Here is a 23,222-nt window from a genome sequence, read left to right as displayed (position 1 = left end):
TTTCCCCACCCACCCAAGCAAACAGATATTCAAGAATTACAGTAAAAGCAGCACACCACAAACGTTGAACTGAATGTTACTAGGGGAAATGTGGATTTTTATTGCAGAAGCACTAGTGGGCAATACCTCTTTTGTGCCTACACCTTGTGTCAATTCAAAGTGCAATCATAGAGAACTGCAAGAGCCATAAGTGCTCTGTTGACACTGAAACTACTTGTCTTGGATCAATACCAAACGTACACAATTCTGATCGATGCTCTCTTCAGCCTGCCAAGGCTTCTCCAGTCAAACACTGCCGGTCACCGCTGCTCCCAGCACCCTGCTGCCTGCGCGGGGGAAGGCTCGGAGCTCCCTCCTTCCTCGGCCAGTGTAACCCGACAGGGCCGGGCGTGCTCGAAGCGGGGCTCACCGCGGCGCTCCCGCTGGGCTGGGAGGGGACGAGCGAGTTCACAAGGGTCAGTGCGAGGGGAGACGGCCCCGGAGGGCGGTGAGGAGCGGCCCCGCCGCCGCCTGACAAGTACCAAGGACCTGCACGGAGAGCTCAAGGCCTGCTCGCCCCAGCTCCAACGACCCCTGCAGAGGCCCATGGGGAGCGCGGGGGGGCCCTCCAGGCGCACCCCCCCACCCCCCTGGGCGGCCTCGCCTCCCGGTTAGGCCGCGGGGCGCCTCGGTGCTGCGGCAGCCGAGGCGGACGGGAGCCGCCGGCAGGGCCGGTGGTCAGACGGGGCGCGCGACGGCGGGGGCGTGGTGGGGACGGCCGGGGCAGCGGCGGGGCCGGGCGGCGGCGGGACGGCGTTACCTGCGCTCCCGGGCGGAGAGTCCCTCACAGCCGCGGCGGCTCCTCAACCCAACAACACAAGATGGCGGGTGCGCCGCCACGCAGCGTCACGTGAGGGCGAGGCCACGCCCCCCGGCCCCGCCGCGGGACCCGGATGAAGCAGAGGCGCTTCCCGCCCCCGTGTGACGTCATCCCGGAGAGGGGCGGGTCTGCAGCGCCCCCTGCCGGCCGCGCGGGCCCGCCGCGGCCCCCCCAGCCCTGAGGGAGATGGCAGGGCCGGGGGTCCCCGCGCCTCCCGCCCTGCCCGCAGCCCCGGTAATCGAACCGCTGCCTCAGTTCCCCTTGCACCCGGCACTGGTAAGGCCGCACCTTGAGTCCGCTCTCCAGATTTGGGCCTCTCAATTCCGGAAGGATATTAAGGGCTGGAGCACGTCCAGAGAAGGGAACGAAGCTGAGGAAGGGTCACCAGTCTGACGAGGAGCAGCTGAAGGAGCTGGGGGCGGGACTCAGCCTGAAGACAAGGAGGCTCAGGGGGGCCTCTCCTGCCCTCCACAACTCTCTGTGGGAGGAGGGTGCAGCCGGGGGCTGGGCTCTGCTCCCAGGGAACGGGGACAGGACAGGAGAACGTGGTCTCATGCTGCAGCAGGTGAGGTTTAGGTTAGACACTAGACAGAAATTATTCACAGAAGGGGTGATTAGACATTGGAAGGGGCTGTTAAGAGAGGTGGTGGAGTCCCTGTTTCAGGAGGTGCTCAATGAATACCTGGACTTGGCACCCTGGTCTGGGTGATAAGGTGGGGAGCAGTCTCAGGTTCAACTCGATTATCTCAGAGGTCTTTTTCAACCTGGATGATTCCGTGATTCTGCCACCTTCTCACACATACACACAGGCGGCCTCAGCAGCGCAGTGTGGCTCCCAGCCTTATCTGTTTCTTCTGTGTGGTTCCATGAGGCAATTCCATTTTATCGATGGCCACAACAATCTCTGTGAGAAGCCACCATGTGTGAGCACACAGTGCCCAGGCACCGAGGGCTAGACCTGCTCTTGCCCGGGCACTGGAGGAGCCCTGAGGACACTTTGCCGTGGGAGTCACCCTGGGAGGCAGTGGCAGCAGCTGCTGTTGCTGCTGAAAAGAGAAAGCGCATTAGATGATACATATTTTGACTCTTCTGATGGAAAAATCAGCAGCTCAAGGCAAACTTTCTTCAGCTAAAAATACCAGTTTATTTTTAGTCCCCAAACCCATATTAGTACATGAGGCAGAATAGCCCCATGTGGTTCCTTCAGCGTAAAAAACTATTCTTGGCTGTTACGCATTGCTGAAGGTATAACCGTTTTCAGCTGAAACAGTTTCACTCTAATCATGATGTCAGCCACAACCCATGTAGCTTTCTCCATCCTCTTCTAGGTGAATAAATACTTGTCATTGTGTACTGAATGATAGCCAAAAATGATGCAACAGTGAATACTACTGATTCTTATGAGCTAATGGGTTGAAAGCCTGTAATTCTTGGGGCTTATTTTTAGCTGAGAGCTACATAGGACTACCTCACCCAAAAAATCTAGAATGGAATTTCTCCATTAGGAGGCTGGTATGGAAAAGCAAAGCTCCCTAGAAAAGGGCTGGCCTCTGATAAGCTGCATTCAATCCCCCTGGTTGTTGTCACACAGTTTGAGCCAATACTAATAATGATAGAGAGAGACAGTGCTGCATTTCAAGCTGTCAGTGAGAACTTCCAATTTCATTGCAGAAGCAGCTGTGCCTTGTTATTCTACTTATCAAATGTGAGTTTGAGCACTCAAAAATATTTTCACATGCTCTAAGACAACTTTTATCTGAGATGGAAGATGTTTAGCACTTGTGGAAATTTTTTTAATCCCAGTTAGCACAAACATTATATTACTGAGACAAAAAAATTCAAATTCAAGAAGCATCTGAAACATTCCTAATCTGCAGAACTTGGCATTTCTGTAAAATACCTCTAAGGAAACTCAGATGACAATCTTTTGGTAATAGCAGATGCATCTTAAATCTTCCACAACTCATTCAAGCAAAACAGAGAGAATCTCATGAAAATTCAAGACTGTACCCGTGTGGTAAAATTCCTGACTGGCTCAATGACAGAATGTCAGCTGATATTGTGTAGGTGTGAAATCACCCCAGCAGCCAGTCTGGGTACCAAGGGCATAATGTACTTCAGAGCCCTGGATTACTGTGCCAATTCATTCACACTATTAAAAACCCAAGAACAGGGAAGCTGCCTCCCCAACAAACTACAAGCTTTCCTTACTAACCCCTTGTTTTCATCCATTCTGGCTTGGAGGCAAGAGCCCACCTCCCTCAGTACACTGGTCGAGTTATGAACACAGAACACAGCTTTGAAATGATAAATAATGATCACAAAGCAGCCCAGAAGAATGTGTCAGAGTCATGTTTCCCCTTGCCACTCCTGCATTTTGTTACTTGGAAAAGTGGTTCCCCTGCTTGTTGAAATAACCAGGGATTTTGTCTGGGAAGAGTCAATATGTTCTCAGCAGCCTCTGTTTTCCATGTCCTCATTTGTCACATCCCTAAAAATAATGAAAACAGCAGCAAAGCAGGCAAACATCCAACTGCAGTTTTTAAAGTCAGTCACTTCAATGCATTTGTCACCTCAGGTGGCTTGTACTGAAAGACAGAGTACCACAAACAAGCTGCTACTTCTGCAACACCCAATTACTTCTGAATGTCTTGGGTTTATTTGGACACTCGCATAAGGTTGAAGTGTTATTTTGTCACCTTAATCCTCACACATAAACCCCAAACCCTGTGCCAGGAAGAACTTGATCACACCATTTCTCTTTCTCTGCACTGTGACCACACTAAGCTCTTCAGGTGAGACTTCCTGCTGCCATAGGCTGTCCGCTGCAGCCAATGGCAATGACTGTGACAGGAGCATCCTTGAGAAATCCACTGCAATCTGAGCATCCAGACAGGCTGAACCCACCTTTGGTGCTGGCTGAAGTGCTAGTGACTCCTGTCTTGCATTTTGCCTACTCTGGGCAAACTAATGTTTTGTTAAACAAAATCCCATCAGAGATCAAGGACTACCTGAAGTTCCCATTCTAGATGAATGACTTGAGGCAAGTATTTATCCCTTCTGAGAAAGACCACCAAGTGCAACAAGTTTTTCATCAAGCTTCTCTACTTGCCGCCACCAACTTAAGAGTCACTTGTGGCATGTCAGAAATACCAGAGAGGCATTAATATACCAGCAGGCACCACTAAAGAGCTGGGATTGCCAGGACCTTTGAGAGCCACCTGTGGTGACTCAGGCATAAAAGAACAGAGCATCAAGGATGTAGTAGATAAATTACAGGTAAATACAACTAAGTGTTTTCACATGGTTTTAGGTGGGAGATACAGCTAGACAACTTCTCTTTAGTACTTCTACACAATCTAATGACACTGTTATCAAATCAAATAATTGCCAGTAAAACAGAACAATTTAGAAAGTGATTCATTTCCTAATGTCCATTTTTGCAAAGCTGATGTCAAAACGCACATTTCTGCAACTTCCAAATAAATGCACGTCCAAAAGCACTTATTGTTCATTGCACTGAATGCAGGTCCCAACTAGCAGCACCAGTTTGAATTGAACAAAACCATAGACAATGATAATTTCCTTACTGAAACTTGTCAGCTAGAGTTGACTTAATTCTATTAAAATAAAACCACTGAAAAGCCTTTTTTCACACTCTTCTCCTGCAGGTTTGGACTCCTTACCCAGCTGCATGTGCAAAGCAGCACAACTCAGCAGTGCTTGCTATGCTGTAAAGAAAAAAAAAAAAACAAAAAAACAAAAAAAAACCACCCCAAAATAAAAATCAAGAGCTGCAGTGTCACAATTTTCCTGGGGAAATAGAGACTAAGGAACCTTCACCCAGATATTACCTGACCTCTGAGACCTGAGGATTCATAGACACAGTGAATGTATTGGCATAGAGCAGAGATACATGGGATAAAATATTTATATTGATGAATATGAATATATATATTTATATTCATCTATATAAAATATAGATGAATATAAATACTTCTGTTTCATCACTGGACCTGAAATGAGGCATGGTTAAACCTCTTCCTGAACCCCCTTCTCAGTGTGGCAATGCCAGCAAAGCTTAGTAGATCAGCAATAGTACAAACAAAATGCTTGGAGACATATTTTCAGGTATCCATGTATTTTTCTTTTTTCTCCCTTAATAAAGGCAGAAGCAGGAAATGCAAAGGGAATTCCAGCTGAAGTAACCTGCCAGCTCCCAGCTGGGGCACTACAGGGGCTGAGACAGGTTATTTTAAGATAAGGAAAGGCTGACAACCTTCAGATGTCAACATTTAGCAGTAGGCAGTATTTCAAGTATTTACACAGCCATGTGCCTTTCTGAGGGAATGCAAACATTAAGGCTTTTTACACCAGAACTGCTATGCAAAAGAGGAAGTGTTATCAAGAAGGGGCTGAACACTTCCCCCACTCATCCAAGTCAGGATGCTGAGCTTTGGGGATTACTATTAAAATTTGTGAAAAATGCTATATTCAAAGACCTGAAATAAGCCACAAACAAGACTGGAGATAACAATGCTTTATTTTTACATTTCTGCAACAGGAGAAATAATTGAAGATGAAATTATCTGCTTTTTTGTAAAGTATAAAAACATTTAATTATAAATATTTAGCTACAAAAGCGTGATTTATAAAATATAATCTGTGAAGATATATACACAGTTTAATCGTTTAGCAATTCTTTACCTGACATTAAAGAGTAGAGGTTTTTCTATTTATTATTCCATGCTCACAGTTTAGTGCTCACAGTTTAAGAAGCAAAACAGACAAGTGAAAAGATGACTGGTGAGTTTCTTTCTGGGAAAAAAAAATTAACATTTTGCCATGAAGTTCAGCAAATCCATGTCTTGAGAGAGGTCTCTGAGGGAAGTTCCCCTGCCATGACCAACAGTGTTTACATCCAGACAAGCACTGGGCATCTTAACATTTGTGGGCAAGTTTCCCATGTTTCCAAGAAAAAATGGCTAATAGTATAATGCAAGCCCTCAAAATTCAGTTCAGTTACATGTGCTCACCTCCCTGCTCTCTGAGCAGGGGTTTCTCAGTATGCTGTGCTGGTGTCCTCTGTTGTGCCTCTAATGAAATCAAACAATGTCACCTTCATGATTCAGGCTATGAGCAAATTTCCAAATAGGAAACCCCAGTGTGCCATCCAATTGCACTGTCCAGCTGATAACTCCCCTAAAAACAGATAGAGCTGCCTAAGCCTGGAGAACAACAGTGAAGCTGTACAGTACACTAAATGTGATGGAATGTGAAAGAAGATAAATGGTCAGGCAATTCAGTTTTCTATTCCTTGTTTAAGAGAGCCAGCTTCTTCCCTTTGAAGTCTTGGGGAATCTCACCTCTGACTGAGGGGTTTGTTACTATGGCACTTCAGAGAAGAGAAACTGGAAGACTCTTCAACATGCTGGGTGGCAGAAAATGCTACAGGAAATTATAGCGAATTTGATCCATGTTCCTAGTAATTATCTTTCTTTCTTCACAGTGTTTTCATGGTGCCTGTGGCACGGGGCTTTGAGGAATAAGAAAAGGGTGAGAACACCCAACAGCAGTACAAACATACAGAAGTCAAACTGTACTTTGTACACCCTGATTTACACAAGACCTCATTACTTGCCTGTAAGAAAGGAATGAATTAATATAGAATTAAGAGAAAAAGGATGTATAGGAAAGAATGAAGTAGGCAAACATGATGCTTGTCAAGGCTCACCCATGATTTGCTACCTGTTGTTTCTGCTTTAGGGTCATGTGCTCGTAACAATTCAGAGCAAACAGTCCCTACTATTCACATCATTATAACTGCATAGTAACTGCAAGAGCTGTGCCCTTAGGAGCTCAGGAGGATCTTCCAGAAAGAAAGGCTAGCAAAGCTGTGATGAGTTTTAGGCAGGATCCAAGCAGTTCCGTCCAAGCAGAGCCCTGATCTGGGAAACGTACCAAGTTGTGTGCAATTTCAGAGTGCATACTGGCTGGTTGGTTACTGGGTAAATGCAGACTTTAACTCCCTGAAAGCCGCTCGGCGGTGCTTCCTTTCCTCCTCTTCCCGCTTTCGCTCATCCTGCTCAGCTTTTATCTCTGCTTCAAACTTACTGGCTGAGGAGAGAGCTTGAGCCTTTATGAGACAGAGAGAAAATAAACAAGTGTCAGGCCTTGCATCAGAGGGAGAGCCAAAGCCTGAACTACTCCCAGATGAGCAACACAGAACTGCTTGCTGGACCTCCCAGTGCTTGCTGGGATCCTCTGCCTGGACAGCTCAAGTATTAATTACACTGCAATGCTTGGATATTTACACACAATACCTGTTATCTTCTTTTAACATCAACAGAAGAAAGGTCACTTACTAGTAAGTCACTAACAAGTGACCAAAACAAGGCCATCAGTACTGGGTCACGTGCATTATTTCTGTAACCAGGCAGCAGGACATAGGTTGTGAGTATGCAGTGGGAGAAACTACTGCAGAATACACTCTGAATCACAGCCAAATCTGAGAACATCATACTACACCATGGATAATCTGCAGATCAAAGAGACATTGTTTACTTGCTGGCTATTTTTCCAGCTTTCATCTCAGTACATCTGCTGTGCAATAGCTGTGTTAGGCTCTTGGGAAAAAACTTCTTATATAAACAAGCAGGATTATTTTCTCTCCAAGAGAGCTTTCAGAAAGGGTGCTTTGTCAGCTTCAGATGGTGTACAGCTCTTTCTGCCAACCCCAGGACCCTGCAGAATTATTTTGATTCCAAAGGTTACAGAGAAAGAGATATCTGAAATCCTACACTCCAAAGCACTCCGTTCACCACTGAACTCAGAGTGTTCTGGTTGAGGGAGGTTTTGCAAAATGGGAAAACTCTATTGCATTCATTTTTCAGGACACTTTTTAAAAGAGGTCAGCCACCTAGTGTACTATGACACAAAATAATTCCCACATTTACACTACATGTAAAAGAGGGAAAAGAGAGAGTTTATTTCTGACTTCATAATATATAGAATTCTAAAAGTGACAGTGGACTGGAGGATGGAATTGCTTTCTCTCCAATTACACTGGTCAAACTAACAGTCTATCAATTCTCTCTTCTTACAAAAAAGAATGTAAAATTGTTATTTACATGACAGTGTGTGAGAAACTCTAGTAGAAATATGTAAACATCAGAAGGTATACAAAACTTTTAGAAGAACTTTAAAGCTTTTAAAAGAACAGAGCGACAACCTAGTTCCAGCCACAGGGACATAGGTCAGCCAGTCAGTTCTACCAGGATAAGATCCAGAACACAGACTGTGAATTACATTGCTCTGGTGTGTTGACTGAGCCACAGAAAGACTCTAGAGTCCAACAAAATTTGAAAGGAAACTCAGCTACAGCTGAGTTTTTTCATATTCCTCTGCGCCACACCATACCTTAGCTTCAAAGAAGTTCTTGGCTCCTTTGACTCCCTCAATGGATACATCTATCTCCGAGAGCTTCGCAAGAGTCAACAGGCCACTGTCCTCCTCGAGTTCCCCAGCTGCAGCTTTATGGAAAATCAGCAGGAACTAGCAAGGCAGAGAGGAAACATTCAGGTTTTTCACTGAGGCTCAAACAACTTAAAATACAAACAGCACAATCACCTGGGGAGGGATGGAATTCACATTTCAGAGCAAAGGAAACCAGGTCTCTCTAAACCAAGTAGCAGCAAGGAGCTTGTGCTCCAGTACACAGCCGGTTACAGACTAAAAGCAGTAGGTATTTCAGAGGAAAAGAAGGTTTCACGGGAATCAGAGCCCTGGTAAAGCACAGTTCCTACCAAGGCTGGGCTGCTATGTGGGCAGAGGAAGGAGGCCACTTCTGCACCTGCCCAGTACAAGCACAGGCCAGGCTCAGATATAGCTCTTTATGTCCCCACACCCTAATGGTATATTCACAAGCCCTCTGCCAGCTTCCCCAGTATTCTAGGGACTCAGGTCACATCCCATGACAATGGAAGCACATTACCAAACAAGGGCAAACACAGCTCTAGTTCACCTCAGGCTCCCAGAAACAAAACATTAGTGCAGTCCTTTTAGAGAGAACAGCAGCCCAGGTGCATGCCCTTGTGACAGAGGGTTGAACAAGTGTCCACAGAGCAAGCTGGTGTGAAACTTCTGTCCTGCACTGGACCATAGCCATTTAACAAATCCAGAATCATCACTACAGCAAAGTGTGTACTGGGAAGCGAATTGCAAAGGGAAACAAACAAAAAAGTTGTATCTCATTCCACAAAAACGTAATTCTTCTTTTCGTTTTAACAGAAGGAAGAAAACCAGCCTGCTTAAAAATAAAGACCTCTGCGCCACTATCTACCTGCCAACCAAACTCCAGGTTAAGATGTGGAAGCTCTAGGTGTACTTGCAGAGGTCCTGTAACTCCCTGCTATTCTTGGTGACCCCAGGAGGTGTCTCTGTGCTTGGAACAGTGCAGAGAGAACAGACACAAGGACAAGCCACTCAGGTACAAAAGAAGCACAAAGCAACAAAGCTGTGCCAATGCAGCACTTCAGCCAGAGGGCTGCATATACCAGGTAGGACTGCCCTCAAATCCTTTTGCACAGGAACGTCAAATACCTCTAGTGCTATGCTCCTCAGACTGCCAGGCTGGGGAGTCTGATGTTTCCTACCGAGAGCTCGAGCTGCCCCAGAGGAGGGCAGCAGAGTCCCGGCATTCACATGGAGAGCCCTACTTCAAGTTGCTCACAGAAGCTGGTGGAAATACAAGAGTTTGGGTAGGCCTCGCATGAGGAAGGGTGTGGAGATGACAGCAGCGCTGGCCGCCCTCTCACTCACCAGGCACTGCTCCATGCAACAGCCTCTTAACCTGTGAGTGCTCAGCACAGGGCAAGAAGAAAGAAGGCTGGCCTTGGCAAAGGAATCTTTCTTTCTCCAAACACATAGTAGTTGGCTGACCCTGGCTGGATGCCAGACTACCAAAGCCACTCTATCACTCCCCTTCTCATCTGGATAGGGGAAAGAAAATATAACAAAAGTTCATGAGTTCTAAGGCCATGGAGAGATTATTCACCAAATACTGTCATAGGCAAAAATAGCTCAATTTGGGGATATTAATTGAATTTATTACCATTTAGAGCAGAATAATGAGAAATAAAATAAATCTTAGACACCCTCCCCTCACCCCTCTCTCCTTGCCAGCTCTACCTCCTGTCTCCAGCGGCACAGGGAGATAGGGAATGGGGGTTATGGTCAGTTCTTCACAGGCTGTTCCTGCCACTGTGCAGAGAGAAGAGTCCTTCCCCTGCTCCAGCACAAACTCCTCTATCCACAGGTCTGCAGGTCTCTGCCAGGAGCCTGCCTCAGCATGGGATTCCTTCCCATGGGTTCACATCTTCCTTTCAGACAACCACCTGCTCTGGCATGGGTATCCCTCCATGGGCTGCAGGTGGATTTCTGCATTCCCATGGACCTCCATGGTCTGCAGGAGGTCAGCCTGTTTCACCACAGTCTGCACCACAGCCTGCAGGGGAACCTCAGCTCCAGCACCTGGGTCACCTCCTGTCCCTCCCTCTCCACTGACCCAGGTGTCTGCAAAGCTGTTCCTCTCACATACTGTCACTCTTCTCTGGCCGTAATTACCTCTGCACAAGAGGTAATTATATATGTTCTTCTTCTTATATATGTTATCACAGAGGCATTACTATCATTCCAGATTGGCTCAGTCAATGGGCTTTGATTTCACAGACACGGGGGAAGAGTCTAACAGCTTCTCACAGAAGCCACTCCTTGTAGACCCCTGCTATGAAATCCTGGCCAGGCAAACCCAATATACACACATAAGAAACAAACCAAATAAATAGTTCATTGGTTTTCATGTAAGAAATAAATGGTTTATTTTGGAAAGAAACCAAATCCTCTTCAAGACATCATCTCCCTCTCCTCAAATCCACTGGGCTCTGGCTAGTTCCCCTTTTGCCACCATCAGGCACTGTGACACAGAGGGCTGGCAGCTAGGCTGGAATTAGTCATGCTTCCTCCTGCTCCACCCTGAAAGTCCCACTTCCTGGCATTGGAAAAGAGCAGTGGAGGCAGCACAATCCTGAGGTCTGATACAGCTGTCACCTGGGGAGGGACTGGGTCATGAGTACAAGTGAGCATGAATCATCCTGAAACTAAAGGATTGGCACAGCAATTGTCTGGAAGAATATAGGCTGCTGTGGCCACAAAGAACAGGCTGAGTTAAAGGAAACTTGGGACTAAGACACTGCTTAGGGTGGACAGAGCATCATGTCCGTTCCAAGGATCCAGCAAGGTGCACTATGGGACATCATGCTGGTTCCCACAGGAGCTCAGCAGCAATCACTCCAGCACACAGCCTGCAGCCCACCTCACCTTGAGGTATTAGTTCTTACTAACTAGAGAACACCAGAAATCTGCATTCAGCTCCCATTACCAGTCTGTGTAACACCCTTGCTGGGCCCAGGATACACCATGTGCAGCTAAGTCTCAAGGAAATGTCAACATACAAGTGAATAATGAAGGTAAGTACCTTTCAAAGCTCTGCTCTTAAAGAGGACAACATGACCCACACTTTCCAACCCACTAACCTGGTAAATTGTATCTGCTCTCACATCATTCATGATCCAAGACCCATGCCACAGAGTCAGGCTGGGCATCATGCAACAAAAGGTGTGGGACAGACAGGCAGCAGCAGCCTTGCAACAGCTTGCCAGAAAAGCAGCACTATGTAAGGATGTGGTTTGCACCAACCCTGGTAGCAAACACATCATATGAGTCAACATTTCAGCTGGTGAGGGAATAGAGGGCACTGGGTGGATTTCTGTGGGTTCTAGGTAGCAGCTCCAATTACACATTACTACCACAGCAATTAACTCCAGTTTCCTGTGGTAATGATGGAACTAGACAGTCACAGGTGTGGGGTTTTTTCTCCCCACTATACCTTATCATTTTAAGCCTAAATGTCATTGCTTGACTCACAGCAGGAGTCTTGTACAGTTAATTGTTAATGTATTGGTGGACATTCAAAGGTCAATGGTAGAAGGCAGCTTTCCTAACAGGGCCTGTGGTTCAGCAGCAGTCTGCTTGCCAGGCAATAGCTTATCTGGGATGGGAGGACACTACTCAAGGCAGTAGAAAAAGGTAATCTATTGCAAGTGAAAGAAGCCCCTACCAATTCTCTGGCCAGGCCACAAGAAGAATACATTCACACAGGTATGCCGGGACTTGGTATTCTCTGGATAGGCAGAGAGGAGCCCTCCAGTACTATAGATGCACCCTGCTGAGTTCAGACACTCATTTAAAGCAGGTTTCTCCTGGTATTATCTGAATGACCCAAGTCATCTTGGTCACCAAGCCTGCTTGTCACTACCAGTGAGAAGCAGAATGGGACAGGCCATGACCCACCAGGGAACCTGCTTCCCTGTCAGCCCTCTGCCTGAACACAGCAGCTGGACAGGGCACACCTGCAACAAGGCAAGAAGCTCCTCTCTACCACAGGAAGCTTTGTGTGTCTGCCAAAGCTGCTGTGTAATTTGTCCCCAGAGCTCTGCCAGTGATGCTCCGTCATTCCAACCCACGGGCCTCAAGCTTGCAGTTGCATGACCATTGTTTCCCCTTCTGGCACAACACTTAAACAGCACCAGCTGCTGTGTGCCACATGCCAGGGGCTGGCAGCACAGGCACCCCTGAAAGAGGCTGTGCTCCAAACAATTGGCAGCAGAAGAGGAGCTGCTCTGCTACTTGTGCCATACCACTGATGCTAGGACATCATAGCATCTTTCAGGGCCTTGAGGATAAAGGCATTTCTCTTCCATGGGAGAGAGCCCCTGCAGCAAGCCTGGAGGCTGTCCCCGCCTGGAATGAAGGGTGGCCCAGAATGCACACAGAGGGCTCTTCAGCCTATGAAGTGATTTGGCAATCAGAGACCTGGGGCCATGGGCATGATGTTCTTCCTGCTCCACGAGATTCTTTGCTACCTCCAGTTCACCTCTGACCAGGCAGCAGGGAACTTGGGGCAGGTTCTCAGTTCCCAGATTTGCATATCCTTCCCCCTGTCTCAAAACCCAAGTCTTTGGCCTCTGTCTTTTCGTGCTGCCCTCTTGCAGTGAAATAAATGCAAAAAAGTCCTTGGGGCATGAAAGCAGAGGAAGATGGTGTTATGTGCCAGCACAGAGAGATGGTTCAGCAGCTCTATAAGTGACAGCAACCCCTCATGCCCAAACCAGTGCAGTCAGTGCCCCAGCACTGCCAAAGCCCTCAAACTTCCACAATGGAGAGCTTGATATTCTGAGCCCTAGCCTGGAAGAGGCTTGGTGAGAACATCATGCCTGCAGAAACTAGGGAGCCCAACAGCTCAGGGCCCACCGCAGGCATCCCAGAGGACAGAAGGAAGCAGCACAGCCCTCAAAACCAGTGCAGGACATAAGCAGTGCTGCCCCTCCTCTTGCTACCTGAGGGGCTATGGGTTACTTCAGAAAGCCACAGTGTGAAATTTGCTTGTGACCGAGCCAGCTATCAAAGTGTGAGGAGATGATGCAACAGGAGCTTTTGGTCCTTGGGTTCCCCCTTCCTGCTGAGATGATTTGGGTACCCCTGAGTGCATGCAGGTCACTGCTCAAATTTCCTCTCTTCCTCTGCCTGGCAGAGGATCCTGGCTTGTCCTCCCAGCTGTCACAATACAGTGATAATAGGCAGACCTGTTTGAGCTGTGTCCCTGCTGAGCCAGCATGCAGTACCAAACTGCTGCATCCACACATTTATTCCTTACTGCAGGGAGGTGACCACCCCTCATAAAGCTTGCCATTACTGTTCACTACATGATGCAGAGAGGGTCCCAGTAGAAACTAGTAGAGAGCCTTTTGCATCCCATGAGATGAGCTGCTCCAAGCAGAGCTCCTGCACTGCACCTGAAATGAGGCCTCAGCTGCTGTACCACAGGAGCCAAGCAATGAGACCTGGAAACTCAAGGGACCTAACTCCCTCCAGCTACAACAGTGAGCTCAGTGAGCACTCCCAGCAGCTGCAACAGGGCTCAAATGTGCTCCCAAAGCAAGCAGGGAGGTTGGAGAGCTTTGGCATCAGGTACCATGACTGCCACGTGGAGATGGAGGTTAACAGTGCCTTGCAGCCTTAGCATGGGGAAGCTCACAGTCTTCTCCACTGCACCCCACCACTGGAAGAACACAGAGGGGAGAGGGCTACCTACAGCCCAGCTGCCTCCTCCTTCAACCCCACAGCCATACTGCAGCCACCCTCACCTCACGGAAGCTGAGCTTCCCATCAAAGTCTTCATCCACCTCCTTGATCATGTTCTTCAGCCCCAGGTGGGTCTGTGGGGCTCCCAGCTTTTCCATCATGAGCTTCAGCTCCATCAAGTCAATATATCCATCCCGTCCCGAGTCATACCTGCAGGGTGCAAAGAGGAAAGGGTTAACCATCATCATCCCCATACTCATCTCCCCAGAAGAGGAACCATGCACATGGATAAAGTCACTGTGTGGTTCAAAGCTGCACGACATGGCCAGTGCTGAGTTATATTAAGCTCAGGGAAGTAGCTGTCAACTTTCAGAGCTGTCTCACCGAAGAGAGAAGTACTCAGGGGAGCTCAGACCAAACAACCCACACAGAAGGAGCACACAGGAACTCAGGTTATCTCAGTGGGATTTCCATTTCACCACATGCCTGTCCAGCACAAAGGCAACTTGCATGCAGCTTACACCATGCACCAACATGGTGAGGCAAAGGCATGCAGAGTCAGCTGCTTCCAGGTTTCCTGCTACTTTCAAAGGAACACAGACCAAGCAGAACCTCTTGGCAGAAAGCAATCTTTCTCTCTAAGCAGAACTCTCCCCCTCTAGCTATTAAGATCTCTCTCCATAACGCTTTTGAACTACAACAAGCACGACTACAACACCTGCACTTCAGGACAGCTGTTTATTCTGTGTCCCCAGGCAGAGCAGAAAGACAGTCCCAGGGGAACACTGCAATCCTAGCCAGGGCTGTGGTACCAGGGCTGCACCACAGGGCCAGGCTGGCAGGGGAAACCAGTTCCCACCTCCAGGAGCAAGACTAGAGTGGGACCATACTCCCTATGGAGCACAAAGGACTACAAGAACTCTTCAGAGGAGAGCACCCGAGCAAGGGGAGGAGTGCTTTAGGGTTGGGGAGGCAGCGAGTGATCTGCTGTGCCCAGCCTGGGACTGTGCACCAACTCCTCCCAACATCTGCTGTGGGTGTGGCTAAAGCATCCGGCCCATCCAGCGACCGGCTCTTCACACCCACCGGGGCTATCACCGGCTTTCAAAGTCCAAAAGCTGCAGAGAGGAATGCTCTCTTATCAGCCAGTCAACAGCCCTCTTTCGTCCTGGTCCTGCCATCAAGGTTCAGCACAGAGCTAGGGCTTCACAGGAGAGGACAGGGCAGGGTCTCCCAAGCTGGGCTTAGCCTTGGCATACAGCCTGCCACTGCCCCCCCTGCCACCATCTCAACCCTGAAGGAAACTCTAAGCACAGTACGGAAGGCTTTCCAGTGGGCAGGAGCCAGTCAAATCCTCCCACCCATCATCTTTCATTGACTGTTAGCTCTCTTCCAAAGAAATAAGGGCTGTAGCCATCCCAGACAGATCTGCACAGTTGTGGTTACCCTGGAAGAAAGCCCTTTCCAGCTGAAAAACCTCACAGCCACAGAGGAAGCTGTGGCAAAGGAAGGCACAAACAAAGCCACCAGCCCCAAACTGCATACAGGCTTGAGCAGCACAAGGCAGAGCTGAAGCCAAGATCTCTGCCCCTACCTTCGTGAACACAACCACACCGTCCTTCTCCCCCAAACTAGGGTGGCCTCCATGACTTTCCAGAGTCCCACCACCCGCACAACTATTTCTGATACTCTTTATGGCTCTTAGTTTCCAAGAGTACAAGACTAAGAGACTCACAAAGACAGAGATATAACTGCCAGACTAGGGGGCCCCTGTTACCAATCTGCCTGCATTCTTTGAAACCAGCAAACCTATAAGCCCACCAGGTGGATGGCCTTCTGAAAAACTAGGAAAGAAACCTCCATCAGAGCATAAACCAGGTCTCAGACCCAGGATGTCACAGGGAAGAAGTGCAGCAAATTCTTCACAGCAAGGAAGGTGTCAGTTAATTAAAGCACATTCACAGCATTACCCAGCCCAGCACTGAGATGCACTTCCAAGACATCACAGAAGCATAGCAAGTGCAATATTTAATTGTCAATTTGCTTTTCTTTCAGGTTTGGGAGAAAGGGTGCAGAGCTGTCACTGTTGGAGATGCAGTGCCTTTGAGTAGACGCAGCAGCAAAATATGCAGTGGCAGAAAGGCACCTGGGGTGCATTTTTTTGGGGGCCCAGCAGGCTCATGCTAACCTTTGGCTGGATGCAGAAGCAAAGTAATAGCAAGGTCCCCTCCAAGGGCTGTTCATCTGGGGTTGGGACACTGCCCAGCCCCACACTGAAGCTCTGTGTAACAGAGATGAAGGCAGATGTAGGGCACAAGCCTAGCCTGTGCCTACTGTGCTCATCTCACCCTCCTGTTATGGACACTACCCGCAGGTAAATACTGGCCCAGGGGCCAGTACACTGCCCTGAAAGGGTTAAGCGTGGGGCACAGCTTCAGGGCTCATCTCTGCAGAGAGGCAGGACAAAGCCAGGATTGTGAGAAATGGGGTCTTGCCAACAGCAGGCCTGGCTGAGCAGCACTCTGTACCAGCCACACAATGGGTGTTGAGCATGACTACAGCTGGTGCTGAGAAGCACCCAGAAATCAGGTTACCAGTCCCCTGCACTCAGGGACAGCCAGACAGAGGGCGACTGAAACCCAATGGGAGCACCCTGCAAACTGCTACATTCCCTCCCTGCCCCCTCGCCTCCTAAAACAGCCAAACTATTTTAGGACCTGGGTACAGCCACCCAGCTGCAGTACAGCCAGACTATTTAGGGAGACGCATATTTACATGGGACAAGAAACAGCACTATTCATTCCCCACCACCCACCCCCAACAGACCACAGGCATTCAACACTATGGGGCACAATGCAGACTGCAACTTGCTGATCAGCTGATGCTCTCAGCACACCTCAGCCCTACCAAAGACCCCACAGTTTGCCTTTCGAGAGATCATAAAACTCCCCTGTCTGCCTTTTGGGAGCCCCCTTTCAGGGCCCTGGGCTCAGACAGCCTTGGATGCCTCTCACATACAGCTGCCCGCATCCTGGTGATAGACAGCCATCACCTTCACAGAAGAGCTGGCACCAGGGCAAATTAAACACACCTCAGCATCTGGGGGAACCATCCCAACCTGAACTCCAGGAGTGGCACGGCAAGAGCACGCAGCACTCAGGTGCCTGGTGAGCCCTGCCATCACTCACTGTCCTGCTGGTGTTGTGACACCAGAGCTTTGCTTCCTTCAGACTCAAAGCTCCCTGGGGCATGAGCCAAGCCTCACCTGGGTGATGTGCAGGCATTACAGACAGGGAGGAATTATGCCAACAGGCACAGACATCTCATGTCACAGCAAGGCCACTCCAGCAGCAGGTCAGTGCCATGGCTACAGCAGATCCCACCTGTAACAGCTGGGATGCTGCAGGCAGGTACAGGCGCCATGGCTGCTGTGATAAAGTTTTGCCACACTGCTGCCACAGCAGCGTTCCTGGCAGCAAATGAGACACAGCAGTGGCTGCCAAAATCTGCTGCAACAAGGATGCACCCAGATTCCCATGCTGGCTCGCTTCCACCCAGACTGCAGAGTGTCCCAGCTGCTGAAGCACTGGGAGAGGAAAGCAGGAGAAAATTGGAAGAAGGAGGGAATACTTGCTGAACAGCCCTGATTAAGAGCACAAAGTCTGTTACACACAATTACTGCCCAAGTATAAACATTGCACTGGTGTTCCACAGGTGCTGGGGGTTTACATAGCAGAAGAAAGAGGGACCAGGAAGGGAGGGAAAAGGAGATGCCAAGGACTGAATTGCCTATAGTGACTCTGCAGTCACCTTCCACCTGCCTCTAAAACCCCATTTAACAAAAAAATGACAATTGAATGATAAATTACAGATGCTGAAGGATCAAAGAGCAGTTTCTAAACATTCACATTTCTTGAGAAAAACTGGAATGAGAACCTGCCCTCCCTGTACATGTTTTGCTGCACCTTACCTTGCTTCACACACTATGAGCACCTGTATTTTGATCTGCAGTTCCTATATGCTGCAGTGGCCTAAGTGAGGCTTTGAAGTAAAGCAGTTGGAATAATGGTGCTAAAGTAATAATCTCCTTTTAAATATTTCAAATCCTAAGTAGCACTTACTCCCTCTGAGCATTGTGTTTCACCTTACATGGAAAAGGTGGTGCTAATCTCTGCTCCCTGATATCCAGTGATAGGATAAATGGGAATGGTTCAAAACTGCCTCAGAGGAGGATCAGACTGGACCTGAGGAAGCCTTTTTTCAGCCTGAGAGGGTTGTCAGACCCTGGAACAGGCTCCCTAGAAAGGTGGTCAGTGCCCCAAGCCTGTCAAGGTTTGAGAGACATTTAGACAATGCCCTTAATAACAGGGCTTAACTTTTGGTCAACCCTGAAGCAATCAGGCAGTTGAACTAGATGTGATCATTGGTGTTCCATTCCAAATGGAATAGTCTATTCCATTGCCAAGAGCTTTGGAAACAATTCCTCCCCATACCAGGGTGTGGACAGGAACAGGCTCCTCGGCCATAAGCAGCTTCATCCTCCCCAGCCCAGGCAGACCAGTCTCCTGCTCTTGGAGGGACATGAGGGCAAGATGAGAGTCTCCTTCTCTAAGATCTTCTCCAAGATGCTGGGCAAAATCTGCAGGCCCAGGCTGAGTCCCCATGGGAATAAGCTCCCTGCCCACTGGAAGTCGACAGCCAGTCACAGACCAGAGGCAGCCGGTCACATACGGCACACAGCAGCTCTGGAGAGAGCAGGTCTGCTGCAGCATGTCAGATGAGGCTGGTGCACCTGGCAAAGGGGCTCCTAAGTGGCTCCAGGAGGGCAAGGGGACATCACAGCCTCTCCCACCAGCAAGGCACTTATGCAATGTGTGGGCAACACATGAAATTCCCTAGATATAAAAAGCAATAGCAAGACTGGAATTTCTCCACTCCCTCATGCCCCACAGATGAAGCTGCTGTCTGTTTTCCTCTCCATTACATTTCTTATAAACGTCCTTCCTGCCAGGCAGAGCCTCACTGCCTGGCTTTCACACTCCCCTCTGCCATTTTCCTGGACAAAGATGGCACCAAGGGGAGCTCTGAGACTCCAGAGGCCCTGAGAGTTCACTTTGACAACTCAGGAAAAAAAGGTTATCGTGGTTATCACAGTCCTCACATACTGTCAGAATAGGCAAGCTAATTAGGTCACATTATAATTAGCCTGAGCCACAGACTTCCTGGTTTCTGCCAAAAAAAATACCCACCCTGAGAGCCACCTGCACCCAGCACTCCACCAAATACCTGCACCCTATCTCCAGTGGACTGGGGCCAAAAAGGAGAGATGCTGACAAGAGGAGGCTTGGACAAGAGAGGGGGGAAAAGTGAGCCCAACTGTGGCAGCCAGAGCAAAGAACATTATTTCTGCTCTGGAAGGATGCTCTTGGCATAGCAAGCAGCACACAGCACTGGATGGAGCACTATATTTTGGGAAATCCCACTTTCAGACGAGTTCTCTGCTCCCACCCTGGCAGTCAAAGCCACTATCCATACCATGGGATGCCCTGACAGGCATTCAGGGTAGCCGCTATCACCAGGACATCTTTTCAGCTGGAGCACCATGACCCAGCCCACATCATGCACAGAACCACAGGTTCAAATTGAGTCTGAACTAGAGATTTAAAAGTCCCACTAAACTGATAAGAAACATTTTTTTGGATAGGAAGTTTCATAGTGGAAACCTGGCAATGAAAAGATACTAAAGGAAAAAAATGAACCTTTGAGAGAGGGATGTAAGAAAGGCCACCCTGAGTTGTGGTGGCCAGGGCCAATAAGCCATAGAGAGAATTAAAGCCTTAATCACATTAACTCAAGATCTGACTGACAGGAATTAAGGGGAACATTGCCTCTCCTCATGGAGCATGTGATGTCAGCCAATAGTTGAAACAGGTCACTGGCAGCAGATGGACCAAAGACCAGATCCTCTGCCACTGAAAACCTCAGGTGCCTGTAACAGTGAACACCAGGACACAGTTTTCTGGCTGCCTGTCCGAAAAACACAACAGGGGAGCATGCAGCCCAACTTCTCCCCACTTTGGCATCAGCAGTTCTCACAGAGTATGCAATGCTTTCCAGCTACATTGACCAGCTGATTAGCATTCAACTGCAAAGCCTAGCTTTTCCTGCTTACAAGGCTAGTATTTAATGAGCTCATTGTTGAAAAATTAGGCTGCAATTCATCTCTTCCACTTTTTATTTCCCAAAACCACCCCCATTTCTTTCCTATTTTCTATTGAGGCAGTGCCACTGCCCAGTCCAGGCTCACACAGCTTTTGGGCCTTGCCTGCATTGTTTGTCCTCCAGTCCTCACAAGCACTATGTCTCAGCATTCCATAGAGTGGGATTCCCTTTAAGCACAGTGAAAAGGGACACAGGAGTGAGTGGAGCAACAGTCCTGCCTAGACCACCTCGCTTCCTGCACCAGCTGCCAACACAACACTGCCTGTGCAACAAAGAACTCCCAACTCCAGTAAGCTCACAAAAGCCCATCGCATGGTTTCCTGTGGCAACAGCCTGGCTGGGACAGGCAACACCCCGCAGTGCTGGGAGCTGACAGCATTCAACCAGCTCTTGATCGCCTCACAACAATCCAGGGTGCCCAAGCTTTCAGTTAGGAGGACAGTGATCCAACAAGTCACAAATCTCACTTCAGTCACCTCCATAAGGTGAAGTACATCTTCACACCTTGCTCTACAGTCCCATCTCCTGCCTGGCAGCAGCTCCCTCCCACCCCCTGGCAGCCTGTTGTGGGGCTGGGAGGACACTGGTCCCCAGGAGTCGACGGGTCTGTGGTGCTGGAGGGAAAACTGAGTGCAGACAAAGGTACCCAGACACAGCCTAACTGCAGGAGCCAGGACAGGGTCTGGAGGAGAGGACAGGGCAGGATCATGGTCCCAGGGAAGGCCAAGCCTTTCTGCTTACAGAAGCAGCTCTCCCTGTTGCTGGCAGCAGCTTGACTTTAACACAAACCTTCCTGCTGGGAGGAGAATCCTATGCCAGCCCCCACAAAGGGGGTAGCAAGAGGAAGCTGTGCTCAATCTTTGCTTGGGTGAACGGGAAGGAGCACCAAGCCACCAAGCCCAGCAGGCAGGACTTTCCGTGGAGCTAGGACACTGCCAGGCAGAGCCAGCAGGAGTGCTAGGGGTGCTCAGGGTCGCAGTTGTTTCGGGCAAATGTCCAGTGCCTCTGCCGGGCCCCGGGACACAGACCTACTTGGTACCCCAGGGTGTGGAGCAGAAGACTGTGTTCTCTCCCCATCCCACCCAGAGCGTTCCGCAAAGCCATAGCTCCTGGGTGCCACCAGAAACAGCCACTGTCCCAATCCCAGACAGAGCAGAGGCCGTGAGTTAAACGCAGGTCTGAGCCCCAGGCAAACTCTACGAGCCCCCCGCGGCAAAGCACGGGGGCAATCTGGGGATCAGATGGCGCTGCGAACGCGCCGCGGCTTCCTCCAGCCCGACCGCAAAACCGCGGAGAAACGCGAGCGTGCCGCCGAGAGCGGGCAGCCCTTCTCCAGATGTGCCCCCGGGGGCCGGCGCCGGGAGGGGCTGCGGGGGAAAGCAGGGCCCCGGCCCCCAAGCCCACGGGCCGGGCAGCAAGCCCCCCGCCCCGCTCCCACCCCACTCACAGGCGGAACATGCGCTCCATGTCCTTGATCTGCCGGCGGCTGAACTCCTTGAACTCGGTGTAGGGGTTGAAGACAGCGGCCCGCCGGGGCTGCGCCGCGCCCTCGTTTATGTCCTGCCGCCGGCACAGCTTAGCGCTCAGCTCTGCGCCCGCACTGGCCGTCAAGCAGCTCCGCTCTTCCACCTCCTCGGCCGCCGCCGCGCCCTTGACCGCCTCTGCCTCGCCCTCCGCCACTGCCCCGCTCTCCTCCAGCTGCAGCCGCCGCTGCAGCTTCTGCGCCAGCTCCTGCGAGGCCATGGCCCGGCGCTCCCGCCGGCGAGCCGCACCGCCGCCCCCCTCGGCCCGGCTCCGCTCCAGCCAGGACCGCCCGCCCCGGTGCGCAACTTTATTCCCTCACTTGGAGGGAGCGGGGCGGGACGGGGCGGGACGGGGCGGAGGGAGGCCGGGACGGGGCGGGCACTTAAGGAGGCGCGGCGGGACGGGGGGAAAGAGGCGGAGGAAGGGGGGTGGAGGGAAAGAGGGGCGCCGTGAGAATTGTCGCCACTGAATGCGGAGGTACGCCGCGCATGTGGTGCGCCTGTATCCCCCAGGCTGACCTCTGACATGTATGTTCTCCCACACAGCAGCCAACCTCCCATATAGATGACCCACACAGGCTGTCTCCCCACATCCTCATGCAGGGAATCCCCACTCCATGGTCACTCTCCGACGCATCCTTCAATCGATAGGGTCCTCCCCAGGTGCCCCCTGCACCCCACGGCAGGGCCCTGCACTGGCGCTGGGATGCACACGCCACGTACACCCCACAACGCTGCCTGCTCTGCTCCATTCCGTGGGGCGAGACGTGCTCCGAACCCGACCGGGAGCTCCCCGCGCTCGGGGAGAGCAGCAGGACCCCGTCGGCTCACCAGGCCCTTGAAGGGACAACGGAGATCCGGCTTGCCCCGCACCAGGGCAGAGGGACCCCTTAAGCCCCTCTATGCGCCTCCCTTCTCTTACCTCCTTGGTCTAAAATTAGCCCAGGACAAAGCTCGGCTCAGGCCTGGATTCCCTCTCCTTCCCCAGAGAACATGGGCAGCAGGCGGCCTCTTCCCACCACCCTGCCCCCCTTCCCAGGACAGTGCCCAATGTTCCCCCGGCTCTTGCAGGGGTGTCCCGCCCAGGACCGTCAATCCCTCGCCTGGCTGATGTGAGCAGGATGGCGTACCTGAGATGGTATTAGAGCTGGCGTGGGGTGGTTTAGGGTGGCGGCTGATGGGATTTACCCACCGGGAAGGAGGGGGAGAGAAAAGAACCGGCTCGGACATGCCGCCTGCTTATGGCTCCCGCGTGCCGAGCCTGTGCGTCACGGGGAGCTGGTCCCAGTGTGTTATGTGGCTGCTTGACACCCCCGGGCAGGTAGTAAGCAGTTCTCTGATGTGGTGACCTGCAGCTGACCCTCTTGGATAAGCTCTTTCCCACCAAACCTACTCAGAAAATGACTGATGAGGCCATT

The 23,222-nt window shown here is 50.3% G+C and overlaps 2 protein-coding genes across 9 annotated transcripts in view; both read right to left on the bottom strand.

The window, feature by feature from the left end:
• Positions 1-887, bottom strand: part of GIGYF2 (GRB10 interacting GYF protein 2) — a 75,076-nt gene extending 74,189 nt beyond the window's left edge. For 7 of the 8 annotated variants that reach the window (XM_077785621.1, XM_077785623.1, XM_077785625.1 and 4 more), the window contains exon 1: positions 800-874. The gene's annotated coding sequence lies outside the window, so the exon portion shown is untranslated. Of the gene's footprint in view, positions 1-799 lie in introns of all 8 variants that reach the window. The other variant, XM_077785622.1, reaches the window with a different exon arrangement.
• A 4,497-nt stretch (positions 888-5,384) lies between these two features.
• On the bottom strand, positions 5,385-22,106 carry EFHD1 (EF-hand domain family member D1). The gene is made up of 4 exons (XM_021544354.2): positions 21,729-22,106; positions 14,122-14,269; positions 8,279-8,413; positions 5,385-6,995 (listed from the first exon to the last, which is right to left on the bottom strand). The coding sequence occupies exons 1-4, from the start codon at positions 22,022-22,024 to the stop codon at positions 6,861-6,863; spliced, it is 714 nt and encodes a 237-aa protein (XP_021400029.1). The 5' UTR covers positions 22,025-22,106; the 3' UTR covers positions 5,385-6,860.
• Positions 22,107-23,222: the final 1,116 nt, after the last annotated feature.

Source organism: Lonchura striata, chromosome 10, assembly GCF_046129695.1.
Source record: "Lonchura striata isolate bLonStr1 chromosome 10, bLonStr1.mat, whole genome shotgun sequence".
In the NCBI taxonomy this organism is placed as follows: Eukaryota; Metazoa; Chordata; class Aves; order Passeriformes; family Estrildidae; genus Lonchura; species Lonchura striata.
This window is presented reverse-complemented; position numbering and strand designations above follow the sequence as displayed.

What these genes read in the sequence shown, in the direction of transcription:
- EFHD1 (XM_021544354.2), bottom strand. Translation starts at nt 22,024, where the DNA reads ATGGCCTCGCAGGAGCTGGCGCAGAAGCTGCAGCGGCGGCTGCAGCTG. An exon ending in ATGGAGCGCATGTTCCGCCT is followed by an intron (nt 14,270 to 21,728) that starts GTGAGTGGGGTG and finishes TGCACCCTGCAG; the next exon opens with GTATGACTCGGGACGGGATG. An exon ending in GGAAGCTCAGCTTCCGTGAG is followed by an intron (nt 8,414 to 14,121) that starts GTGAGGGTGGCT and finishes CTGCCTTGCTAG; the next exon opens with TTCCTGCTGATTTTCCATAA.